The sequence below is a fragment of the Phocoena phocoena genome, chromosome 3, assembly GCF_963924675.1.
Source record: "Phocoena phocoena chromosome 3, mPhoPho1.1, whole genome shotgun sequence".
NCBI classification, from domain to species: domain Eukaryota; kingdom Metazoa; phylum Chordata; class Mammalia; order Artiodactyla; family Phocoenidae; genus Phocoena; species Phocoena phocoena.
In genome coordinates this window covers 128,023,258-128,046,376 of record NC_089221.1, presented here as the reverse complement: position 1 = coordinate 128,046,376, position 23,119 = coordinate 128,023,258, and the positions used below count along the sequence as shown (strand labels likewise).

Here is a 23,119-nt window from a genome sequence, read left to right as displayed (position 1 = left end):
ATGATATGTGCTGTAAATATTTTCTTCCAGTCTTTTGACTGGTGTTTCTTGCCAAGCAATTTTTTTTTCATATGTAGTCAAATGTATCAGTCTTTATTGCCTCTGGATGTTTCACCCATGTTTCCTTTTAGTATTTGTATGGTTTCATTTTTAACACTTAGACCCTGGATTCACTTGGAGTTTATTCTTGCATATGGCATTAAGTATAGATCTAATTTCAACTTTCTCCAAATGGCTTTCCATTTGGCTCAGCACCATTTATTAAAAAGTTCACTTTTCCCTGTGATTTGAGATTCTCACCATCTCCCCACACAACCTCTCACTGCCCCCCACCAAGACTTGGAGGAGCATCTGAGCCGAGAGCATGGCATGGCACACAAAGACTAACCGAACTATCGAGCTTCCTTCCGTGCAAGGATGCAACTGGGAGAATAATGCTCAACTCAAAGATTCAGGAGGGGGAAAAAAAGGGCTGGAGAGGTCACAGTGTGATGGGAAGGCAAAAAAACAACCAAGGAAGCTGGATGGTGATGAGACAGAATGAAGCTGAGATAACAAGCACAGGAGACAGAAACAGAAGAGTCAGTCCCTGGCATCGCCTCAGCTCACCTGTCCCACTGCCACAAACTCTTCTGGCAGAAACAGTCCAGAAAACAAGCTCCGGAAATCCCAAGATGTCACTCCAGTCAGAATGGGCATCATCAAAAAATCTACAAACAATAAATGCTGGAGAGGGTGTGGAGAAAAGGGAACCCTCTTGCACTGTTGGTGAGAATGTAAATTGACACAGCCACTATGGAGAACAGTAAGGAAGTTCCTTTAAAAACTAAAAATAGAACTACCATACAACACAGCAATCCCACTACTGGGCATATACCCTGAGAAAACCATAATTCAAAAACAGACATGTACCACAATGTTCATTGCAGCTCTATTTACAATCGCCAGGACATGGAAGCAACCTAAGTGTCCATCAACAGATGAATGGATAAAGATGTGGCACATATATACAATGGAATATTACTCAGCCATAAAAAGGAACGAAATTGAGTTATTTGTAGTGAGGTGGATGGACCTAGAGTCTGTCATACAGAGTGAAGTAAGTCAGAAAGAGAAAGACAAATACCGTGTGCTAACACATATATATGGAATCTAAAAAACAAAAAAAGGTTCTGAAGAACCTAGGGGCAGGACAGGAATAAAGACGCAGGCGTAGAGAATGGACTTGAGGACACAGGGAGGGGGAAGGGGAAGCTGGGACGAAGTGAGAGAGTGGCATGGACATATATACTCTACCAAATGTAAAATAGATAGCTAGTGGGAAGCAGCTGCACAACACAGGGAGATCAGCTCGGTGCTTTGTGACCACCTAGAGGGGTGGGATAGGGAGGGTGGGAGGGAGGGAGATGCAAGAGGGAAGAGATATGGGAACATATGTATAATTGATTCACTTTGTTATAAAGCAGAAACTAACACACCATTGTAAAGCAATCATACTCCAATAGAGATGTTTTAAAAAAAAAAAAGAAATCCTGAGATGTGATCAATGAGAGAATATGCAGCCACAACGAAGGAGGAATTCACCTCAAGTTAAAAAGATTTATTACAATTCTAGCCTTCATGTGAGCCCAGAACCCGGGGCTGGTCATGAGTGATTAAGTTGTCATGAGAGGACAGGACAGTGAACAAAGCCAGGCACGTGACATGAGTCCACCTCTCTTCGCTGGATCCCTGCTCCACAGAGTGGCTGCTGGCGGGTCCGCCTGTTCAGCCTCTGCCCCACTCACCCTGACAGTGCTCCAAGGCCAGGGCAGGCAGCCTCGTGATCCCTGAGCTCACAGCTCTGAGGCCGCCTCCACTCCCCCAGCACTGGAGGAGCATCTAGGGTCAGGCACTATGGCTTTGACCCAATGGAGGGAGACACAGTGGTGGAGGAGTTGTCTCAAGGTTAAAAGGACAAGGCATGCATGTTCTTATATCCAAGGCCACGAACTGGCCACCCATGAGCCAACCAGATTTCCCCAGTGACAAGTCTGTTTGGCCCCTTCTGCCTGCTCAGTATTTAAAAAAATAATTCGTTGCCAATATTTAAAAATTGATTTCATATAAAAGTCTGGATTTCTGGCTTCTCGAGTGAAAAAGAAATTGAGAATATTTGGCAATGCTGGGCCCATACTCTCCTGTGGTACTCACTAGCTATAGCTAGATAGCAGCTGTCCCTACGGACCAGATGTGCCCTTCCCAACTCACCCCACTCCCCACATCCCTGATTATACCCCCAGCTCGAGACTGGGCAGCAGCTGCCTCAGATCAGTTATGTTATACAAAGGAAAAAATGGAAGATGTGCCAGCAAACAACACGTTCCTCGTGGTCTCATCACGTACTGATGTCTTGCGCTTTGCCCTGCAGGTACCTGAGTTCGCAGACTATCTTAAACACAGAGCATTCTCAGATATCTCTCCCATCACATGCCCTGCCTCTCCAGGATACACTGTGCCCCACTGTTAACTGGGCAAGTCTAGAAAAGAATACTAAATCATAGACGTTAATGGAGGAACAGACTGAGATCGACTCCTTCAGACCCTTCGTTATAAGAGCGGGGTGGGAGTAAAATGAAAACTGTTAGTACACTCACTCTGCTTTTAGGTCAGCGATGCACACAAAAAATCAATGAGAAAAATCATAAAGGTACTTCAGGAGACCAAGACTGGGTCAGCCTGAACGTGGGGGTCACAAAACGTGTTAGCCCCCTTCCTTGACCATTTAGAAAATGAGTTGAGCTCTTAGAGAGAAAGCCATGGGGGTGAGGAGGAAAATGCAGTGGCCAGCCCAGTAAATGTCCTGGGTTGTCAAAAACCACCAGGCTCGGGGCTTTCCTGGTGGTGCAATGGTTGAGAGTCCGCCTGCCAATGCAGGGGATACGGGTTCGTGCCCCGGTCCGGGAAGATCCAACAGGCAGAGCAGCTGGGCCCGTGAGCCATGGCCGCTGAGCCTGCGCGTCCAGAGCTTGTGCTCCGCAACGGGAGAGGCCACAACAGTGAGAGGCCTGTGTACCGCAAAACAAAAAAACAAAACAAAAAAAACCACGAGGCTCATTCTCCTTTAGGTTAGGGCTGCTGGCCCACACCTAAAAATTTTGTAGGTGGCATAAAATGACTTTCAGCGGGGGAGTGTCATCATTGTAGAAAGGGGCTTGAGAAAGGACAGAGAGTAGAATCTGGCCTTGGCCAACGTAAGACAGAAGAAGAGGATGCCTTCCTACATCCCCTTCATTCTGCTGTGGCAGGTGCCACCTTATTTGCCCTTGAGGGAGGCGGAGATTTTGACACAGCCCAGATGCTCCCCGTTGATGCTTAGGATGATCTTCAAGCGGTAGTTCCCACTGCTGAGCCAGCTGGGCAGCTCCAGGTCAGGCAGGAAGAAGTCAGACTTGGGAAGTGAGTAGGTACCCTGTGGGAAAGGCAGTGGACCACAGGTCAGTGAGAGCCTACAGATGGGACTCTCTCCTGGAGTGACCTCTAGGATTGCAGCTGCAAACCGCCCCTCCTCCCACTCTCCTAAGAGCCAGGTAGAGCATAGAATGTGACAGCAAAAGGACACCAGAGGTCAGATCGAGCTTCAGGTCTCCCATTCACAGTTGGATAAACCGAGGCCCCCAAAAGATAAGTGATTCAGGATAGATCATATCAATTTACACCCACAGACATCCAGGTCTGCAAGAGAATGTCTCCAAACCCCATGTCTCTACTCTAGTCACGGTGGGAATGCTCTCCCCTCCCTATACTTACTCGTTTGAAGGGACAGTGACAGGGAAGCCCATAGGTATGCAGGGGTTCTGGGCAGGGATTCTCATCGGGAGTTAACACTTCAAGCACATTACAGAAGTTCTCGTAGGTGCAGCTGCCAAGTTGCTCCACACATGGGACTTTGACCCAAAAGCCAGGCATTTCCTTCTCCAGAGTTAGTACCACCTGGTGAGAGAGTTGGAGAAAGTGTAAAATTCCAAGGCAAACATACCAGTTCCTCTGCCTCTTTAAAAGGTCAGCCTTTTATTTTAACAAGAGTTTTTAATTGGATGGGCTCTGGGTGATATTCTGATCGAGAAATGACAGTATTGTGGCACGTGCTCCAACACTATCCTTTCCTGTGCCCGTGGCTGACATTAATAATCAAATGTAACATTTTTCCCCCTGCACTGAACCACAGTCCTATAATTCTTTAGGTAGTCACTACCCATTGGTTGAAGTTGAAATGCACTTGTCATCTCACTGCTAATTGGCTAACTGTGGCACTGCTTCTAGACTTTCCTTCTCAGCCCAATCTTGGCTTCAGAACCTTTTCCTTCAGAGGACTTCAGGCAGCTACCACCAACTGATTGGAGTTGGTTACCAAGATGAAACCCATCTGCTATTCTTGGATCCTATTTTCTCTGTACAGCCATAGAAGACAGAACTGAAAACAATAGGAATTTACAGAGGGATCATTCTGGGATTGCTATTAGGAAGATCTTAACAATCATAGCAAAGTTACAACAGATGGAACTACCTCAAGAAGAGATGGGCTGCCTGGACCCTGTTGCGGAAGCTACTAAAGGACTCCTGCACCCAGAGAGAAGCTGGATGGGGAGACCTGTGAGTACTTCACACCTCTGTGCTGCCAAGATTCTGCTCCTGTTCTGGAGGTGGGGGCTGACCAGTTATGCATGGCACGGGCTAAGCATTCACTACGTGTTAGCTGCCTAAGAGCCAAATGAGTGGTGCCTTAGGGACCATGATCGTATCCCCCCAAAGGTGTCAGGGAAAAGTGTAGGGAAAGGGCAGGAGGAAGTCTGATTCTCTGTGGGTGTAATGGCAGGAAACCACTCTCAGTTGTAACATCACAGCATTCTATGAATCCCAGCCCCCAAGCTCACTTGATTCAGGGCTTTTGTTTCTAAGAGACAAATCCTGGATGGGCACTATTCCCCTTGAGCCTGCTGGGCTCAGGCTGGCTCCCCAGGCTGTGGACTCAGTCCTCCAACTGCCCCAGGTGTCAGGATCCAGGTCCAGGAGGAAGGGATAAGTCTGCGCAGCCTGTATCCTGAGTGGACAAACTCAAATTTGCCTCATCCCACTCTGCTGACCCACATGTTATTCCCCACCCCAAGTCATGCACGGTCCCCTCCCAGCCCTCCTGTCTCCTCTCCTGCCAAACCTGCTTCAACCCCTTTGCCTAGAAAGAGCTGAGGGCCTGGAGTAGAATGCTACTTTGGCCACTTCCTACTCTTGTGCCCTTGGGGAATTTCTTCTGTCTCCATTCCCTTATCTCCAAAATGGGACATTTTAAGAGTGTCTGCCTCTCTCACAAGGTCCCACTGAGTGAGACAATGCCTGTCAAACACTTAGCATAGTGCCTGAAATCCAAAAATTACTTCCTGCTGGACTTCTCCCCTCCATACCCCTCCTTGTTTTGCTAACACCCCAATGAAAATGGTTGAGCCAGTTCTGCCCTGAACAAGAAAGAACACCCAGCTGAGGGGACCAGCGGGGACCAAGTCCTGCCTGGGCTCCTCCCACCACACTGGAAGCCTGTGGGGCTGCATCCACCAGGAGCCAGGCCTCCCCCAGCCAGGACAAGCACAGCACAGGAGGTACTCAGCGGGGGCACCCCGAACTTAAGGCAACAGCCATGCCTGCCATTTGGGGATTAAAACCATGGCTGATTTTCCAGTCCTTGTTCTCAGGCTACTTGTTCATATGGCTCAGAAGAGCAAGCAGGGGGAGTTCCCTGGGCGGTCCAGTGGTTAGGACTTGGTGCTTTCACTGCCATAGGCCTGAGTTCAATCCCTGGTTGGGGAACTAAGATCCCACAAGACGTGTGGCGTGGGCAAAAAAAAAAAAAAAAAATTCAAGCAAAGCTGAGTAATAAAGGACCATCAATCCCTCTACTCCAGGACTACCTTAGCACCTCCACAGCTCAACCTAAATAAACCCCTGTGTCATGGGACCTGGTTCCACAAGACAGAGGCACTGACGGGTAATGGAATCATGATCCCTGTACCCACCAGGGTGCTTGGGCAAGTCCCTTCCCCCCCTCAGGCCTCTGCTCCTCCATCTTGACCATCTTGACCATGGAGTATTTGGATCTCATGATCTTGAAGCGACCTACCAGTTCTGACATCCTAAGAGTCCAAGTTTCTTGCAAGTTGAAAACAATGACTTTTCTCTTGGCCTCTAGCTCAGGGCTAGGCACACAAGGCTCTAGATAAAGACCCACTGATAGGGGCTTCCTTGGTGGTGTAGTGGTTAAGAATCCACCTGCCAGTGCAGGGGACACAGGTTCGAGCCCTGGTCCAGGAAGATCCCATATGCTGTGGGGCAACTAAGCCTGTGCGCCACAACTACTGAGCCTGTGCTGTAGAGCCCACGAGCCACAACTAATGAGCCTGTATGCCACAACTATTGAAGCCCACGTTCCTAGAGCCTGTGCTCCACAACAAGAGAAGCCACTGCAATAAGAAGCACATGCACCGCAACGAAGAGTAGCCCCCGCTCGCTGCAACTAGAGAAAGCCCACACACAGCAACAAAGACCCAATGCAGCCAAAAAAAAAAGACCCACTGTTAGCAACTGACTTGAAGGGGAGACATTTTGATGAGATCAGGGAAGGGGCAGTTATATCTCAATCACAGGGCTCAGGCAGGGGCATTGCAGGTACAGGACTTTAGAGGGAAAAAAAAAGGTAAACCATCAGGGCTGAAAGCTATGTGTCTAAAAGCCTGAAATAAGTGTACGTGCCAAATGTGGTAGCAATTTACGATTCCTGAGGATGGGGAAACCAAGGTCTCAGAGGCTGGAACTTGAGAGCTCAAAGAAGGGAGTTGTAAATTATGCCAAATCCTGTGGAACACATCAAAAGAAAAAGGCGTTCCTGTACAGACTCTAACCTTGCCCATGGCTCACAGAATCTGGCGCATCCAACTTCTAAAAATTGTAACTGGCATCAAGTCCATCCAGGTTCCAAATGGGACTTTTTTTTCCTCTTAATTTTTTGTTTAATTGATTTAATTTATTTATTTTTGGCTGTGTTGAGTCTTCATTGCTGCACGTGGGCTTTCTCTAGTTGTGGCGAGCGGGGGCTACTCTTCGTTGCAGTGCCCGGGCTTCTCTGCAGTGGCTTCTCTTGTTGCAGAGTTTGGGCTCCAGGCACGCAGATTCTTAACCACTGTGCCACCAGGGAAGCCCCAAATGGGACTTTTGATTGAAGAGATTTCACTTCAGCAAGGTCAGAAGAGGAGGAGGCTTCTCTCCTGCCACTAACAGGTGCGTAGCCTGGACCAGTCACTCCTCTCTGGGCCCCAGTAACAAGGAGAGAAGCCATTAACCTTAAGAGCCCTTCAGGCTCATACAGTGCTTGCATCCTAGCAGCTCTCCTGAGGGGCGGGGTTCTTTGCTGTCACGGGGTAAGTCCTGGCATACTCCCCTGCTAAAATTCCAAGCACTAATTCCACCTCCCTGCCAGAAAGAGCTCAGGAATAGGAAACATTAGACAGATAAGGACACCAGCCTTGAATGCTGACCTGGGGCAAGTTGCATCCTTCTCTGAGCTTCAGTGTCCCTTATCTGTAAAAGGAGACTCATCATCTTTTCTCCTACCCAAGTGGTGAGAGGCTTTCATTTAATAGCTAGTATGCACATACCCTAATAAGATAAAGGAACCAAATCAAAACTATATACATAAGAGAAATGTAGGAGGAAGCGAAGGGGCAGTGGGAATCTGAGTCCAATTTTAAAAAGCTCAATGGCCCAAATCTGTGACAGGTAATAAAGTACAGACTGATGATGGTTCAACTTACAATTTTTCAACTTTACGATGGTACAGAAACAATACACATTCAGTAGAAACTGTACTTCCTGTTATGAATTGTGATCTTTTTCAGGGCTAGCAATATGTAGTACCATTCTCTCTGGTGATGCTGGGCAGTGACAGGAAGCCACAGCTTCCAATCAACCATGCGATCACGAGGGTAAACAACTTAAACCATTCTGTACCCAGACAACCATTCTGGTTTTCACTTTCAGTACAGTATTCAATATTCAACACCTTATCATAAAATAGGCTTTGTGTTAAATGATTTTGCCCAACTGTAGGCTAATGTACATGTTCTGAGTGTGGTTAAGGTAGGCGAGGCTAAGCTGCGATGTTTCGTAGGTTAGGTGTATTAAATGCATTTTCGACTTAACGAGATTTTTCAACTTATGCTAGGTTCACTGGGACGTAAGTTGAGGAAGATCTATAATAGAAAATGGGTGGCGAGGGGGAACCCATCTTAATGGCCTATAAAGAAGCCAGAAAAAGGCTGGGGGAAGAAAAAGGAGTTCACCAGCTTTTTCCTTCCAAGTCAGTTGTACTGCATCAGTGTTCTTGGAAACGTCTGCAGTTTGCATGGCAGTGGCAGAAGAGCAAGCATGATGGCCAGCTCGCTAAAGAGCGCTTTGCTCCAGACTCAGTGGAGGTAGTGTAGAAATGTGACCCTGGTAGAAAATCACTTGAAGAACAGCTAAAGAAAATGCAGTGACCTAGCCTGGAGAAGACTTGGGAAGAGGTGCTGGGCAAAGCAAAGCCTGAGAGCTGCTTGCACGTACAGGACTCTGTCTGGGTCAAAGAAGCCACAGGAAGAGATTGATACTAACGGAAATATTAACAAGGGCTAACATGTACCGAGCTGGTCTTGTGTGCCAGGCCCTGTGCAAGGAACTATCCATGTTATTAACTCAGTAATCGCTCAGAGAAATGTATGAGGTAGGGGCTGTGATTAACCAAGTCAAAGGGTAGTTTCAGGTACACAGATTCCAAATCAGAAATCCTTTTAAAGAGTCAAAAGGAAACTGGTACCAGAAGAGATCTGCACCAGGACAGGCTGAAGGCATATAAGAATACAGTATATGTCACAACTACTAAGCCCACATGCTCTGGAGCCCGCGTGCCACAACTAGAGAGAAGCCCCGCGCCCTGCAATGATGAGCCTGCATGCCGCAACTAAGACCTGATGCAGCCAAATAAATATTAAAAAAAATATATATGGTATAAAGGTAGCGATGCAAACCAGTGAGGAAAGGACTACAATATATGGAGTTGCAATGGATACACAGAAAGTTTCTATTGTTCTGTATGAAAACATGCAAATACCCACCCCCAAAGCAGGCAACAGGCATGAATGAACTGGTTATTCCTAAACAAAAACACAAAAGGCAAATAAACTTATGAAAGGACATTTAACAAATCTATGCTTCTTTTGCTGCTCTGGGATTCCAGGATTCCAAAATGATTCAGTTCCCTGAGCATACATGCCTCAGGGCCCTCCCTCTGGCCCATAGCACCTTCCCTCCAGCACCTCCCTGAACCTGCCCACCCCTGGGCTCACCTTCAGAGGATCTTTGAGGTATGCAGTGGTCCTGACCTCAGCACTGACGGTCATGTTCCCAGGAATGACAATGGGGTCAGGTTCCACAGTCAGGCTGTTGATCACCACAGGGTCCTTCCCTTCATCGCAGTTATCCCAGGAAAAGCTACTGAGCTGGGAGAGCTAAGGACAATAAGGCAGCAAGAAAAGTAGAGAAAAGAAAAGTTGACAAAAGGAACAGTCACAGGTTAGAAGGATTAACAGAGCAGCTTACTGACAGTGTGCCCATCGGCGAGGTACCTGCCCTCTATGAGCTTCATCTGCAACTCCACATCTGTAAACCTGGAATAACATCGGTCCTACCCATTTCATAGGCAGGACTAGACTAAAAGACAATCTCCCAAAAGTGTGCCGTGAACTATAGAGCACAGAATCACAGACCTTGGACTTCAAAATAGGAGACTAACCATATCCACCTTTGGTAGATATCTTCTCTGATCTCTCACCTCCCTGCTCTCCACTCCTCTCCAACTAGTCTCGGCATCTCCTTAGAGGGAGGCTTTTGGAGGATTCGGCTTTGCAGCCCACGTCCAGAACCTTATCCACGTCACAGCCCAGGCCCAATCCAGGGCCAGGAACGATAGGGAACACAAAATACAGTGGGAAACATAACAACATCTAACACCCTACCCTCAAGGAGGCACAATTAGCCCAGGGAGGGACTAGGACACACCTGAAAAGATCCCCAGTGGGCCATCTGTTGATGAGCAATCCCTAGTGAACAAACTTGCACAATCCTAACCAGTGCTCGCTTTTTTTTTTTTTTTTTTTTTTTTGCAGTATGCGGGCCTCTCACTGTTGTGGCCTCTCCCGTTGCGGAGCACAGGCTCCGGACGCGCAGGCTCAGCGGCCATGGCTCACGGGCCCAGCCGCTCCGCGGCATGTGGGGTCTTCCCAGACCGGGGCACGAACCCGTGTCCCCTGCATCAGCAGGTGGACTCTCAACCACTGCGCCACCAGGGAAGCCCTAACCAGTGCTTTCTTAACTCCCATTGCGCATGCCCTGCCCTGTCCCACACCCCACGTCCTTCCCCTCCCCTCTGCTGAGCCATATCTCCTCCTCTTCCTCAACATCCCCCAAGAGGTCTCCTGATTCCTGATTCCACCATCGCGTCCAACTACACATGACCACTGACTCCCCACTCCCACAGAACCCTGTCTATGATCTTTAACACTTCCTATACCATGTAGACTCTGCCCACCCACTCACACCTTTCCCAGCCCCCTGAAGGCCACCTGCGAGAGACCTTCAGCATTCCCACCACGCACATCCCATCTTAGAAGGAAAACCTGCCAGTACCATGTCCCCAAGTTGACCCCCGTCATCAACACAGCCACAGGTAGATGGGCCAAAAGAGAATACTTAACCCAGGCCAGGCGGACAGATTCTCTCTGCCTCCAATTTGGGAAGTGAGACAGAGGCAAAATCATTCAGAGGACTTTGGGCTTTGAGCTGTCATGGGGTCATAAGCTTTAAGTCAGAGCCAGAACACCTAGACTCATGACCAAGCCAAAGGGACAAGAACTAAGGGCTCTGCTGGTCTGTGGAAAAGAGAACAGAGTCGCCCCCTGCCTCCGGCCCCCTATCTAAATAGGCAGTGAGGGGGGACAGCCAGGGGCATGGTTTTAGACTAAGATATAGGTAAATCAAGGCTTTAGTTGGCAGACATGGCTTGAAATCATAGCTCGACCCCCATATCATGTGACTCTACAGGCCAACTTCTCCTTTGGAGCTGCAACTTCCACATCTTTTAAGTGCAGTCATTTCTACTTCCCTCCCAGACCTGGTGCGAGGGTGAGAGCATGTACATAAAGCTCATGACACAATGCCAGGCACAAAGCATGAGCCAGCTCCCTAAATGACAGCCATTAGACATCCCAGCCGCTACTTCCTGCCATTAGTTCCACGAGATTCCTAGTATACCTGGAATAAACTTCCCTTTACTTGAGCTTCTTGAAATGGGCTTCTGTCCCTTGGAATGAAGCATTGGGCCATGACTAAGAAAGGCCTGATTCATCCCTGCATTCCCCACAGCCCCTTAGACAGGGTAGGTACCAACAAATGTTTCCTTCAACATTCATTCCGCAGATATTTATGAAACAGTGATCACAGGCCTGGGGCCAAGGGCTGTTCATAGAGGTAAACAATTAGAAATGTGCCTGCCCTTCGGTGAGGAGCTTACAGTCCAATGTAAATAACTATTACCCACTATGATCTCTGGGTGCCATAAAAGAAACAAACAGAGGGTCGTGTTGAGAGTAACAAGACTCACTTAAATAGGGCGATGAGGAAGTTATAATCCTGCAGGATGAGGAGTCAGCCATGCAAGTACTGAAAGAATGCTCAGGCAGAGGGAACATGGGCAAAGGCCCCACACCGGGAAGATGCTCAGCTGCTCTGGGCCCTGCAAGGCCAGTGGGCTAGATGTAGTGGATGAGTCACCCAAGTAAGCTTAGAGGGGTGGCAGGGTCATTTAATTCCTGCCAGACCTCATAGGTCATCCTCAGGAGGCTGGATTTCCTATATGTGCAATGGAACGCCATTGCAGGAGAGGGCCACGCTCTGGTTTACGGTTGAGAATGGACTGCAGAAGGTTAAGTTTAGAACACGGGAGATCAATTAGAAGGCCACTATCAAATGAAAGCATGCCTGGGATTAAGAGTTGGGCTGGAGGGTGGGTAGGAGGACTAGCCATTTTCTAGAGCTGCTTTCACAAATTCCAAGGCAGCCTGATTCACAGCGAGGATTGATTCCAGGCTGGAGGAAGTGTCCAGAGTACCCCACTCCTCCTGCCCTCAGGCTCTGGGGAGACTTGACAAGGTGGTTTCTCGATGGCTGACTAGAGGCTTCTGTCGCAGTGAATTCTGCAGCTGAGTCCAGGCTCATCCGGAAAAGGAGGCATGATGTGTTAGCACTGCCCACTAAGGGCAGGCCTGCCACCAAATATTTGTCATCCCAGCCTGGGCTAACACGTGGGAAGATGCAACGTATGGCAGAGGGCAAAGGCACAGCTGTGGAGGCAGAAATATGCGTCCAAATCACAGACCTGGATTAAAACCATACCTCAGCCACTCTCACTAGCTGAGAACATGCGTCAGTTGACCCCTCTTGAGGCTCAATTTCCTCATATATTAAATGGGCATAACTATATCTTCTCACAGGGCTACTGTAAGAGTGAGAAGTTTGTATACAGAAAGTACAGGTCACAACTCCTCAACATTGTCACGGCCATGAAAACACAAGTCTGAGAAACTGTCACAGACCAGAGGAGACTGGGGAGACAGGACAACACATGCAATGTGGTGCCCGAGACTGGATCCTGGAACAGAAAGAGGATGTTAACGGGAAAACTGGTAGAATTCAAACAAAGTCTAGAGTTTAGCTAGTGGTAATGTACCTAAGCTGGTTTCTCAGTCTTGACAAATGTACCATGGTAATACAAAATGTTAACATTAGGGGAAACTGAGTGAGGAGTGTGTGGGAACTCTGTACTGTCTTTGCAACTTTTCTGTAAGTCTAAAAGTACTCCCCTAAAAATGTTCATTAGGGAAATAATGAGCAAAGCACCTGGCTCAACACATAGCACATAGTATGTGCATAATAAATGACATTAGACAGTTATCAGAGAGTCTATTAAGTACCTATTTTGCACCCAGCCTGGGGCTAGACATTCTCCCCTTTTATCTAAGGATCACCACAGCCCAGGGGCATGAGACTGGGTTAATGCTTTTGGAGGAACTGGAACTCCCGGTTTCCTGATGCTCAAACACTCACTATCACCCCACAGCCTTCATGTGGCCCAGGGTTTCAGCGTAAGGGTTCCGAATCACATGAGCCCAGAGAAGACCCGGTGATAGCAGATGAGAATGGAAAGTGCCCCTTGCTGTGTAATCTCAGATGAGTCCCCTATCCTCTATGGGGCTGGGTAAGGTGGGTGAACTCCCTGATGTCTCATGGCCTGTCTAAAGCTGCCAACATAAGACCCTCTGGTCTGGGACGGCATCCACAGCCAAGACGTGTAGGAGAGCGGGGATGTAGGACTGGTTCCAGACTTAGCCACACCACCTCATAGTGGTCAGACCTGGAGCCAAGAGAAACGTTCTCAACCTACACTCAGGGACTAACTGTGAACCCTCTGGGCCAATAAGGCCAAGAGTTCTTTGCTCCTCCATTCAATAGGCAAAATAGACTCCTTGCCCCTGGGGCAGGGTGAGGCCGAGCCCACTGGCTTCTATCACTTTATGAGTTAAAGATATAAGAGGTTTTCCATCCACGGAAGCATTTCCCTTCACCCACAACCATCAAAGAAAGGCAGGTTGGCACTATCCAGCCCATTGTACAGATAAGGAGACCAAGGCTTAAGGAACCCAAATGCCACTCCCATGGATTAGAGACAGGGGAGGAATCAGAAGCCAAACCTCCTAGTACTATCCCACTTTCCCTCACACCAACCTGTTCCTGGCTCTGACAAATATTTCCAAGGAGGTTGGCAGGAGGGGACCTAGGCTGGGCCTCTCTCTTTGACTGCTGCCAGAGATACCAAGTGTCTGGCCCCCAGGTATGCAGCAAAGAGGCCATGGAACTAGGCTTCTCTATTTCTCAGAATGACAGAACTTCCCCTTCCCCAGGGTCTGGAGCACAGGGTGTCTGAGAAGATAAGGAAGAAGCTTGTAGGCTGTTGCCTCTGCATGCCTCGCACCCAGGAGCAGGGCTGCACCTTCGTCGCCAGAGGAGCAAGTATGGACCTTCTGGCCTGAAAAGCCTCTCAAACCCACCCACCCACGAGGAGGAGCAGCGCCTCAGAGCAGTACAGAGGGGAGGGGAAAGGTTCCAGGCATTTTCATGGCGGAAAAGAGAGGGCACGTAAACGGGGCTGCGTCTCTGGGCCTGGGATTAGAGCCTTGGTCTTGCAGTTCCGTAAAATTTCACTCAGACGTTTGGAAAGAGGACAGGAGTACAGACGGGACTGAGATTAACCCTTCCAAAACAGTCTGGAGCAGAGCAAAGCCTTACAGCCCACCCCTCTGTACAGATGGGGAAACTGAAACCCGCAGAGAGCAAAGGACCCACTCAGAGTCCCACAGTTAGTGACTTTGGGAGGCTCTGCTGCAAAGAAGTAATTCTAGAGACCGGAGAGGCCACCCCCATATCCCACCCCAGCCCGCACATCCCGAGCTGGGCTGGGATGCTGGAAGCAGCCTCCTAAAGGATAGGATGCTCACCCGGTTCGAGAAGACGCGTGCAGCTGCCGCTGGGCCGGCGAGAAGCAAGCCCAGGGAGATGAGGAGAGGGGCCTGCATCAGAGGGTTCATCGCAAAGGGTGAGTCCTCACCGGGTTAACTACAAGGTTCGTGGAGGCGACGACGCCTTTAAATGCCTGCCCGTATTGGTTACGCAAAGCTGTGCATCGCTATGCAAAGCTGAGTGCGGCCACTTCCCCGTGCGTCCCGCCCCCTCCGGATCTGAGATTTCGGGGCCGGGGATTGGACAGAGCTCTCCCGGATCCGCCCCCCCAAAGGTTCCTCCTTTAGCCCCGCACTTCGCCCGTGGGCGACAGGCCCCGCCTTCAGTGGCGAAGGCAGAGCCTGAGGAGAAAAGGGGCGGGTCGAGTACGGGGCGGGGCGGGGCCGGAGCGCGAGGGAGGGGCGGGGCTGTTGTTTCTGATCTCACGCTGTGAACCGTCACTGCTGGATGGGCCGTCATGTTTTCGTTCGCCCAAGTCCTTCTTGACAAAAATATCATGCTCCCTGTCGATACTACGCTTCCCCTTAGCTGTGTTACAAATCACTGTGTCTTTTAAATAATTATTATAATGATAATGATAATTTTTAGTAAGTGCTTTAATGCATGCCAAGCGCTGTTAAGCACAACGAGGGAATCCATTTTTTGGTCCCACTTTACCACTGAGGAAACATACATGATAAGGCAGGTTAGCTTTGCCAAGGTCACACAGCTAAGAAGTGATAGAGCAAGGATTCTGCTTATATATACCTCATCAGCCAAGATTTCCCTAAGCTACTACACTTCGTAGTTGAGGTTTAATTTTTTTTAAAAGCAATAGGGACCCTATTCCTGCCAAATTACCACTAGATTGTAAACCCCACAAGGGGTGGAACCATGACTTCTGGTCACTAGTAATGTGACACATAATAGGCAATCTTTGTTGAGTAAATGAACGCATTAACAGAATTTAAAACAACCTAATCATCTTTTAAAAGAAATTTTTAATTTTGGAATTAATTTTAGATTACAGAAAAGTTGCAAAAATAGTGCAAAACTCTCTCCTAGTTTCCCCATTGTTAACATTAAGATATAAGGGTATTTTTTATAAAAACTAGGAACCAGCATTGATGTATTAACTAAGCTCTAGGCTTTACCTGATCTTTTAATATGCTTTTCTAATTGCACACCTTCCTCCCATTCTGATAATCCCTTCCCTCTCTCATCTAGCACAACCTCTTCATTATACACAAGTCCATTTTGAGGCCCCCTGAGTGAGAGGACTTGTCCAATGGCACATAGCAGAAGCAAAACTAGAACTCACTTCTCCTGAGGCTGTTCCCTCAGAGGTATAAGAGGTGTCAAACTAATGAAAGGGTGCATGCAATCAAGCACACATCTCGGTAGAAGGTTGCTGCTAGTCACAAAGAACAGATATCTTAGTCAGTGGTTTTAGTGCTTTTCTAATTACAGGAAGATGCAAGAATCGGGTTCATAAAAATTCTTCCTGAACATATCTAAATATCTAAGACCTGTTCTGTCAGTTTTCCCAGAGCACAGAGTGTCTCATCCTAATCTCCTCCCTGAACCCCTTTCAGGCTGCACTGTAGGTAGAACTGGATGGTGGGCAACATTCTTTGTTTTACTCTTTACTTGCGGATTGCTTTTCTTGAATAGACCCTAGTTTTTGTGGAGGTGGGATAGGGTTATAGGAATGGGGGCAGGGCCTTTATTTTGTCAATTCCAAACTCCCTAACTATCCCTTCTGTTCACCCTTCCCCACTGGTAACAATAAGTTCATTTCCTAAGTCTGTGAGTCTGTTTCTGTTTGGTAAATAAGTTCATTTGTATCGTTTCTTTTTAGATTCCGCATATCCTTTGATATTTCTCTTTCTCTGTCTGACTTAACTTCATTCAGTATGACTGACAATCTCCATGTCATCCATGTTGCTGCAAATGGCATTATTTCATTCTTTTTAATGGCTGAGTAATATTCCATTGTGTATATGTATAAGGTGAAAGGTTAATCAGCAACTACCTGCATGATCGGCTGGACACCCAGCTAATGATGTTTCTAGTCCTTGAAGTAGAACGGCTCCAGTATGTTCAGTTATCAACAGGAAACAGTGGCCCCCTTGCAAGGGTTACTAACCCAAAGAGCTGGGTGGGGGGGAGGCTCCAACAGTCCCCCTGGCAACTAAGGAGCCCTTCTGACGTCATGCCCCCTGTAACTAATAGCCTCCTCCTCCCCTGTGTAGCGGAGATTGCCGCTGTGCCCTGCCAGCTGCCATCCGTACACAGTGGGGGGTCGTTCCAGGACATTTGCCTCTGACTTGCAAGATTCCCTGTCCAATAGTTGATGCCTCTGTCCCTGACTCCCTCTGGGTTCTTTCTTCAGTCTCATGGCTGGGCGACTGCAAGGACTGCAGGACTTCGGGGTGCAGCCCTACATCATTTCCTCCCAGCTCCTAAAGTCTCCATTCTCTCAGCCTCAGGCACGCTCCTTCACACAAGAAGTCGATGGTCTTGGGCAGTAAAAGGTCAAATCTCCTGGCCACTTAGGAGAACCCCTCAATGAGGGGGCACATCCCTTGGGAATCAGAGTGCCTGACATCTCCATCTGGAGGGCTTTGGAGGAGATTGTGCAAAGCCAGAGACACAGTGACTGGAAACCAAGACCATAAGGAAGATGCAAGAAAGAACAGGACAGTAGCTTGTTCAGAGTGCTTGCTTCCAGTCAGGCAGACCCAGGCTTGTCTTGTAAGAGCCTGAGCTGGGGCCTTAACCTCTCTGGGCTCAGTTTCCTCATTTGCAAAACAAGGATTAATAATAATAATAATAACAACAACAAGCTATTCACTCATTCAAAAAATATTTATAGATTCAAGTCAGATAAAATAAAGGCCCTGCCCCTATTCCTATAACCCTACCCTACCTCCACAAAAACTAGGGTCTATTCAAGAAAAGCAATCCGCAAGTAAAGAGTAAAACAAAGAATGTTGCCCACCATCCAGTTCTACCTACAGTGCGGCCTGAAAGGGGTTCAGGGAGGAGATTAGGATGAGACACTGTGCTTTGGGAAAACTGATATAACAGGCCTTTAGATAGTTAGATATGTTCAGGAGGACTTTTTATGAACCTGATTCTTGCATCTTCCTGTAATTAGAAAAGCAGTATAACCATTGACTAAGATATCTGTTTCTTGTGACTAGCAGCAACCTTCTACCGAGATGTGTGCTTGACTGCATGAACACTTTCACCAGAATTACACATATACTGACCTCTCCCCCAACTCCCTCCACCTCTTCAGAGCAGTTCCTCAGGACTGAGAGGCTGTCTCCTCAGCTACAGTCCTCAGTAAGTCCCCAAAGAAAACTGAAACTCACAACTCTCATTTTTGGGTTTGTTTGATTGGTTGTTTTTTTTTTCTTAGTTGATAAGACAAACAAAATACTATCCAAGAGTATTAATACCCAAAGACAAGAAATCAGGTTAAAGTAATACAAAGTGCAGGTGGTCAGTATTCTTGAGTCTAATAACTCTCAGACCATCTGGGAGAAATAGAAACATCTGGGAGAAGAGCCATTGTAAAATTTTAAATGGTCCAGACCATCAGGCCATCATTCTTAGCCAGGACTGCACACTGCACTTCTCTGCAGAGCGTTTACAATTCCCAGTCGCCAGGCCATACTCCAGACCAACTACACCTAAATCTCTGGAGGTGAGACCCAAGGTTGGTTGTTTTTTTTTTTTTTTAATCCCAGACGATTCAAATGTATGACCAAGGTTGACATAAAGCACCTGGCATACAATAGACTCACACATACATAAAAGTGGCAATTACGGGACTTCCCTGGTGTTCCAGTGGTTAAGACTCCACGCTTCCACTGCAAGGGGCGCAGGTTCGATCCCTGGTCGGGAACTAAGATCCCGCATGCTGCATGGTGCGGCCAAAAAAAACCAAACAAACAAAAGTGGCAATTACTAAAACAAGACCATTATCCTTGAAGAACCCACATTTTAGGAGTGATGGGTTGCAACTTGAAAGTTGTTGCCACTCTAATGTTCATCATCATGGGCTTCCTGGAGGAGCAACTGGGTCTGAGCCCTGGAATAACACGGCTCAGGATGACCTCCCAGCCTTACTTGTGTGTGGTTGGAGACCCAGTGTGAGCGTAAAGCCTGGTGTGGGAAGTGCCCTTGTTGCTGAACCCAAAGGTCACGCACCTGACACACAGTGAGGCCAAACAAACCGAAACACTGGAGTGTGGAGCTGAGAAAGTTTTATTGCAGGGCCAAGCAAGGTGAATAGGCAGCGCCTGCTCAAAAGACCAGAACCTCCCAGTGGTTTTCAGGGAATAGTTTTTAAAGGCAACATTTGGGTGCCGGCTGCAGGGTGCATGACTTTCTTCTGATTGGTCGGTAGTGAGGTCACAGGGTGGTGTCCCAGGAATCTCAACCATCAGCCTCCTGGCTCCGACCAGTCTGGGTTCTCAGCATGTCCTCACCATCCTCATCTGGGTGGGAGCCTTAGTTCTTGCAGAGCAACTCAAAGACATGTGTCAGATTGTTGTGTACATCCCCTGAGAAGCTAGGACTCTGTTTCGTCACTGAACTACTTTTTGTTGGCGCTTTTCCTTTGTGTTTGCACTCCCTCACTTCCCTGATTAGTAGCTGCTTGAATCTGCTCTTTGGAACTCAGGGAAGGTCTAGGAGACTAAAACCCTTTTTCTACAAACAAGAAACGGGGGACATGGAAAGGTTGTTGTACCCGGGAGTGTCCCGCAGGGTCCTGCTCAATTTCAGATTTAGTGAGGAATGCTTACCACCTCAAATGCATGTGAAGACGTCACAGACAGCAACACAAGCCTCAAATATCATTTGTTTGTCTATGTGGTATTTCTTAGAATTTTTACTTTTTTTTTTAATTGAAGTATAGTTGGTTTACAATGTGTTAGTTTCTGATTCAGAAACTATATACATATAGTGATTCAGATGTATATACATATATATGTATGTATTCTTTTTCAGATTCTTTTCCATTATAGATTATTACAAGACATTGAATATAGTTCCCTGTGCTATACAGTAGGACCTTGTTATTTACCTATTTTATAGACAGTAGTGTGTGTAGTTGGTTTTTACTTGGTTGTCAGTGTATAATAAAAGCAGGTGATTTCTCATTAAATTATGGACTTCCAGCTTTCCTGAAAAACTCAGAGAATCTGGAAACACTGGCCTGCATTTCTACAGGGCAACAGTCTATTGAAGCTGAGTTGTCACTGATGGGATTCTGCAGCCTCCAACAGCCCCTACAAGCTGTGCATCTCTCACTTTTGTTACTGCCTGGTCTCTGTGGGTTTCAATCCCCAATTTAGCCTGGACCTCTGGTTTTAAAATCTTAACTCTTTTTGTTATTAAAGGGTTTTTTTTTTTTTTTTGCGGTACGTGGGCCTCTCACTGCTGCGGCCTCTCCCGTTGCGGAGCACAGGCTCCGGACGCGCAGGCCCAGCAGCCATGGCCCACGGGCCCAGCCGCTCCGCGGCATGTGGGATCCTCCCGGACCGGGGCACAAACCCACGTTCCCCGCATCGGCAGGCGGACTCTCAACCACTGCGCCACCAGGGAAGCCCTAAAGGGTATTTTTTATTTATTAAAAAAAATTATTTACTTACTTTATTTATTTTTGTATGCATTGGGTCTTCTTTGCTGCGTGCGGGCTTTCCCTAATTGCGGTGAGCGGGGGCTACTCTTCGTTGCGGTGCGCGGGCTTCTCATTGCGGTGGCTTCTCTTGTTGTGGAGCATGGGCTCTAGAGCACCGGCTCAGTAGTTGTGGTGCACGGGCTTAGTTGCTCCGCGGCATGTGGGATCTTCCCGGACCAGGGCTCAAACCCATGTCCCTTGCACTGGCAGGCATATTCTTAACCACTGCACCACCAGGGAAGCCCAAGGGTAATTTTTAAAAACAAGGTAAAACCATAACTCTTGTACAGATATGAAATGAGCATGCAGTAGTGATTTTATTTTTAACTCCTTCAATGAGGGAAACTGTGAGATGTTACAACCAGTGCAAAGGAGAGTTCAAAGAACAAACACAAGTATGGATCAGGAATATTGAGATAAAAGTAGAAATGGAGGCAAAATCGGCCTCTTCCATAGTGGGGGAGGGAAGTCAATTTAACCTCCACAGGACAAAAATGAAATGTCTATAGGCAAAGATTATTTTCTATTGTTATGGGTTACCTACAATTTCAGATGTAGATAACCTTCAATGACAGACACAGAGTCTGCATAGAACCAGAAGTAGATATGTAGAAGGGTATGCTTTAGACAATGAAGAGTTTTCCATTGAAGTCAAAAATTTTCTCTCAGTGGTAATGGTATTTCTTTTTTTATATATAAATGTATTTATTTATTTATGGCTGCATTGGGTCTTTGTTGCTGTGTGCGGGCTTTCTCTAGTTGTGGCTAACGGGGGCTACTCTTCATTGCGGTGCACGGGCTTCTCATTGTGGTGGCTTCTCTTGTTGTGGAGCACGGGCTCTAGCCGCACAGGTTTCAGTCATTGTGGCACACGGGCTCAGTAGTTGTGGCTCGTGGGCTCTAGAGCACAGGCTCAGTAGTTGTGGCACACGGGCTTAGTTGCTCCGCGGCATGTGGGATCTTCCCGGACCAGGGCTCGAACCCATGTCCCCTGCATTGGCAGGCGGATTCTAAACCACTGCACCACCAAGGAAGCCAAGGTAATGGTATTTCTGACTTAAACAATGCCTTTAACCTTACCGGGCCTCAGTTTCCCCATTTGTAAGAAGGTCCGATTAAACTAGATGACCTCCAAGTTCCCTTTCAACTTTGAGAGTCTGTCTACATAGTAGAAAACTGGAAGAAACACTAGAAGTTATTTCAATCTCCTCTGACTAGCCCATTTTAGAGATCAAGAAATTGAAGCCCAGAGAGGGACAGACCTTGCCGAAGGCCACCCAGCTGAAATGGGATGAGAATCCAGGTTTCTGGCCTCTTGGCTCAGGGCCACACCCCTGGGCAGAATTGCAAAGCTAATAAGAGCACGAACCCCTTTCTCACCTCACCCTTCTGAAACCTGAGAGCAGCTGGAGGCCTGACAGTGCCTTGGGGAGCAGGGGTTGGACTGGTTGGGCAGGCCCAGCAGGGCTGGGGAAGGTGCCAAGGGAGGGCCCAGGGTGGGAAGCCCCACCCAAATTTGCATTGCCTTGATACCCCCAGATTTTCATCTCCTTAGAGCCTTTGCCTGGAGCTGTGATTCTCAATGCTGGTTACACACTGGAATCACCTCGAGAGCTTTATTTTTATTTATTTATTTAATTTAAAAATTTTGGGCTGCATTAGGTTTTCATTGCTGCGCTCGGGCTTTCTCTAGTTGCAGCAAGTGGGGACTACTCTTCGTTGTGGTGCGCAGGCTTCTCATTGCTGTGGCTTCTCTTTTTGCGGAGCACGGGCTCTAGGCGCGTGGGCTTCAGTAGTTGTGGCATGTGGGCTCAGTAGTTGTGGCTCGCGGGCTCTAGAGCGCAGACTCCGTTGTTGTGGCGCATGGGCTTAGTTGCTCTGCGGCACGTGGGATCTTCCCGGACCAGGGCTCGAACCCGTGTCCCCTGCATTGGCAGGCGATTCTTAACCACTGCGCCACCAGGGATGTCCCTAAATCCTTCTTTTAAATGGCTGTAGCACCTGGAGAGCTTTAAACAAATCACCTGGGAGCCCAGGCCCAGACTGCTGCCCATGGTGGGACACATGCAGCAACATTTTTTAAAGTAACCCCCAGAGGATTCCAAGGTGCAGCCAACTTGGAGAACTACTGGACTAAAGCAGCTTTTCTCTAGTGGTAATACACATGCAAAACACCTGGGATCTCATTAAAATGTCCTGGGCAGAGCCCAAGAATTTGCCTTTCTAAGAAACTGATGATGAGGCCAAGGCTGTTACCCAGAAGACCACAGAGTAGCAAGGGTCAGTACCAGACACTGTCTCCACCACTGAGTTGCAGGGTTGGGATACAGATGGAGTCGCTATTTCCTTCTAAGGAAGGCATCTGGTGAACTTTCCCCTTCTCCTCTGTTTACTGAAACCCAGCAGAAAGGACAAAGCCTCAGCTGTTCGCAGGTTCTCACTCTACACCTCATTGCCCTACTGCTTGTACAGGCAGGATGGATTCCATGATGTCTGAAGGTCAGTCCATATGCAGCATCCTTTGGTTCTGTGAAGTGTCTAGCTTCAGTGAGTTTATCAAGGAGAGCTGGGTGAATCCAAGCAGGCTGTCCTGAAGCCTGTTCTTTGAACAGGTCTGCTCAACCTTTGCTACCCTTCCTCCTGATTCCTTCCCTGCCCCTTGGCTTGTCTCCAAAGTGGTGCTAAAGATAATTTAGCCCGTTGCGGAGCACAGGCTCCGGACCCGCAGGCTCAGCGGCCATGGCTCACAGG

General features: G+C 47.9%; 1 protein-coding gene across 1 annotated transcript; it reads right to left on the bottom strand.

The window, feature by feature from the left end:
* Positions 1-3,295: 3,295 nt before the first annotated feature.
* On the bottom strand, positions 3,296-14,756 carry GM2A (ganglioside GM2 activator). The gene is made up of 4 exons (XM_065875108.1): positions 14,667-14,756; positions 9,405-9,557; positions 3,790-3,972; positions 3,296-3,451 (listed from the first exon to the last, which is right to left on the bottom strand). The coding sequence occupies exons 1-4, from the start codon at positions 14,754-14,756 to the stop codon at positions 3,296-3,298; spliced, it is 582 nt and encodes a 193-aa protein (XP_065731180.1).
* Between the last annotated feature and the right edge of the window lie 8,363 nt (positions 14,757-23,119).

Excerpts from the sequence above, each read along its gene's own strand:
- GM2A (XM_065875108.1), bottom strand. The coding sequence starts at position 14,756 with ATGAACCCTCTGATGCAGGCCCCTCTCCTCATCTCCCTGGGCTTGCTT. Across the intron at positions 3,973-9,404 it reads ACCTCAAAGATCCTCTGAAG|GTGGTACTAACTCTGGAGAA; the intron begins GTGAGCCCAGGG and ends CTCTCTCACCAG. Across the intron at positions 3,452-3,789 it reads GTCACTGTCCCTTCAAACGA|GGTACCTACTCACTTCCCAA; the intron begins GTAAGTATAGGG and ends CCTTTCCCACAG.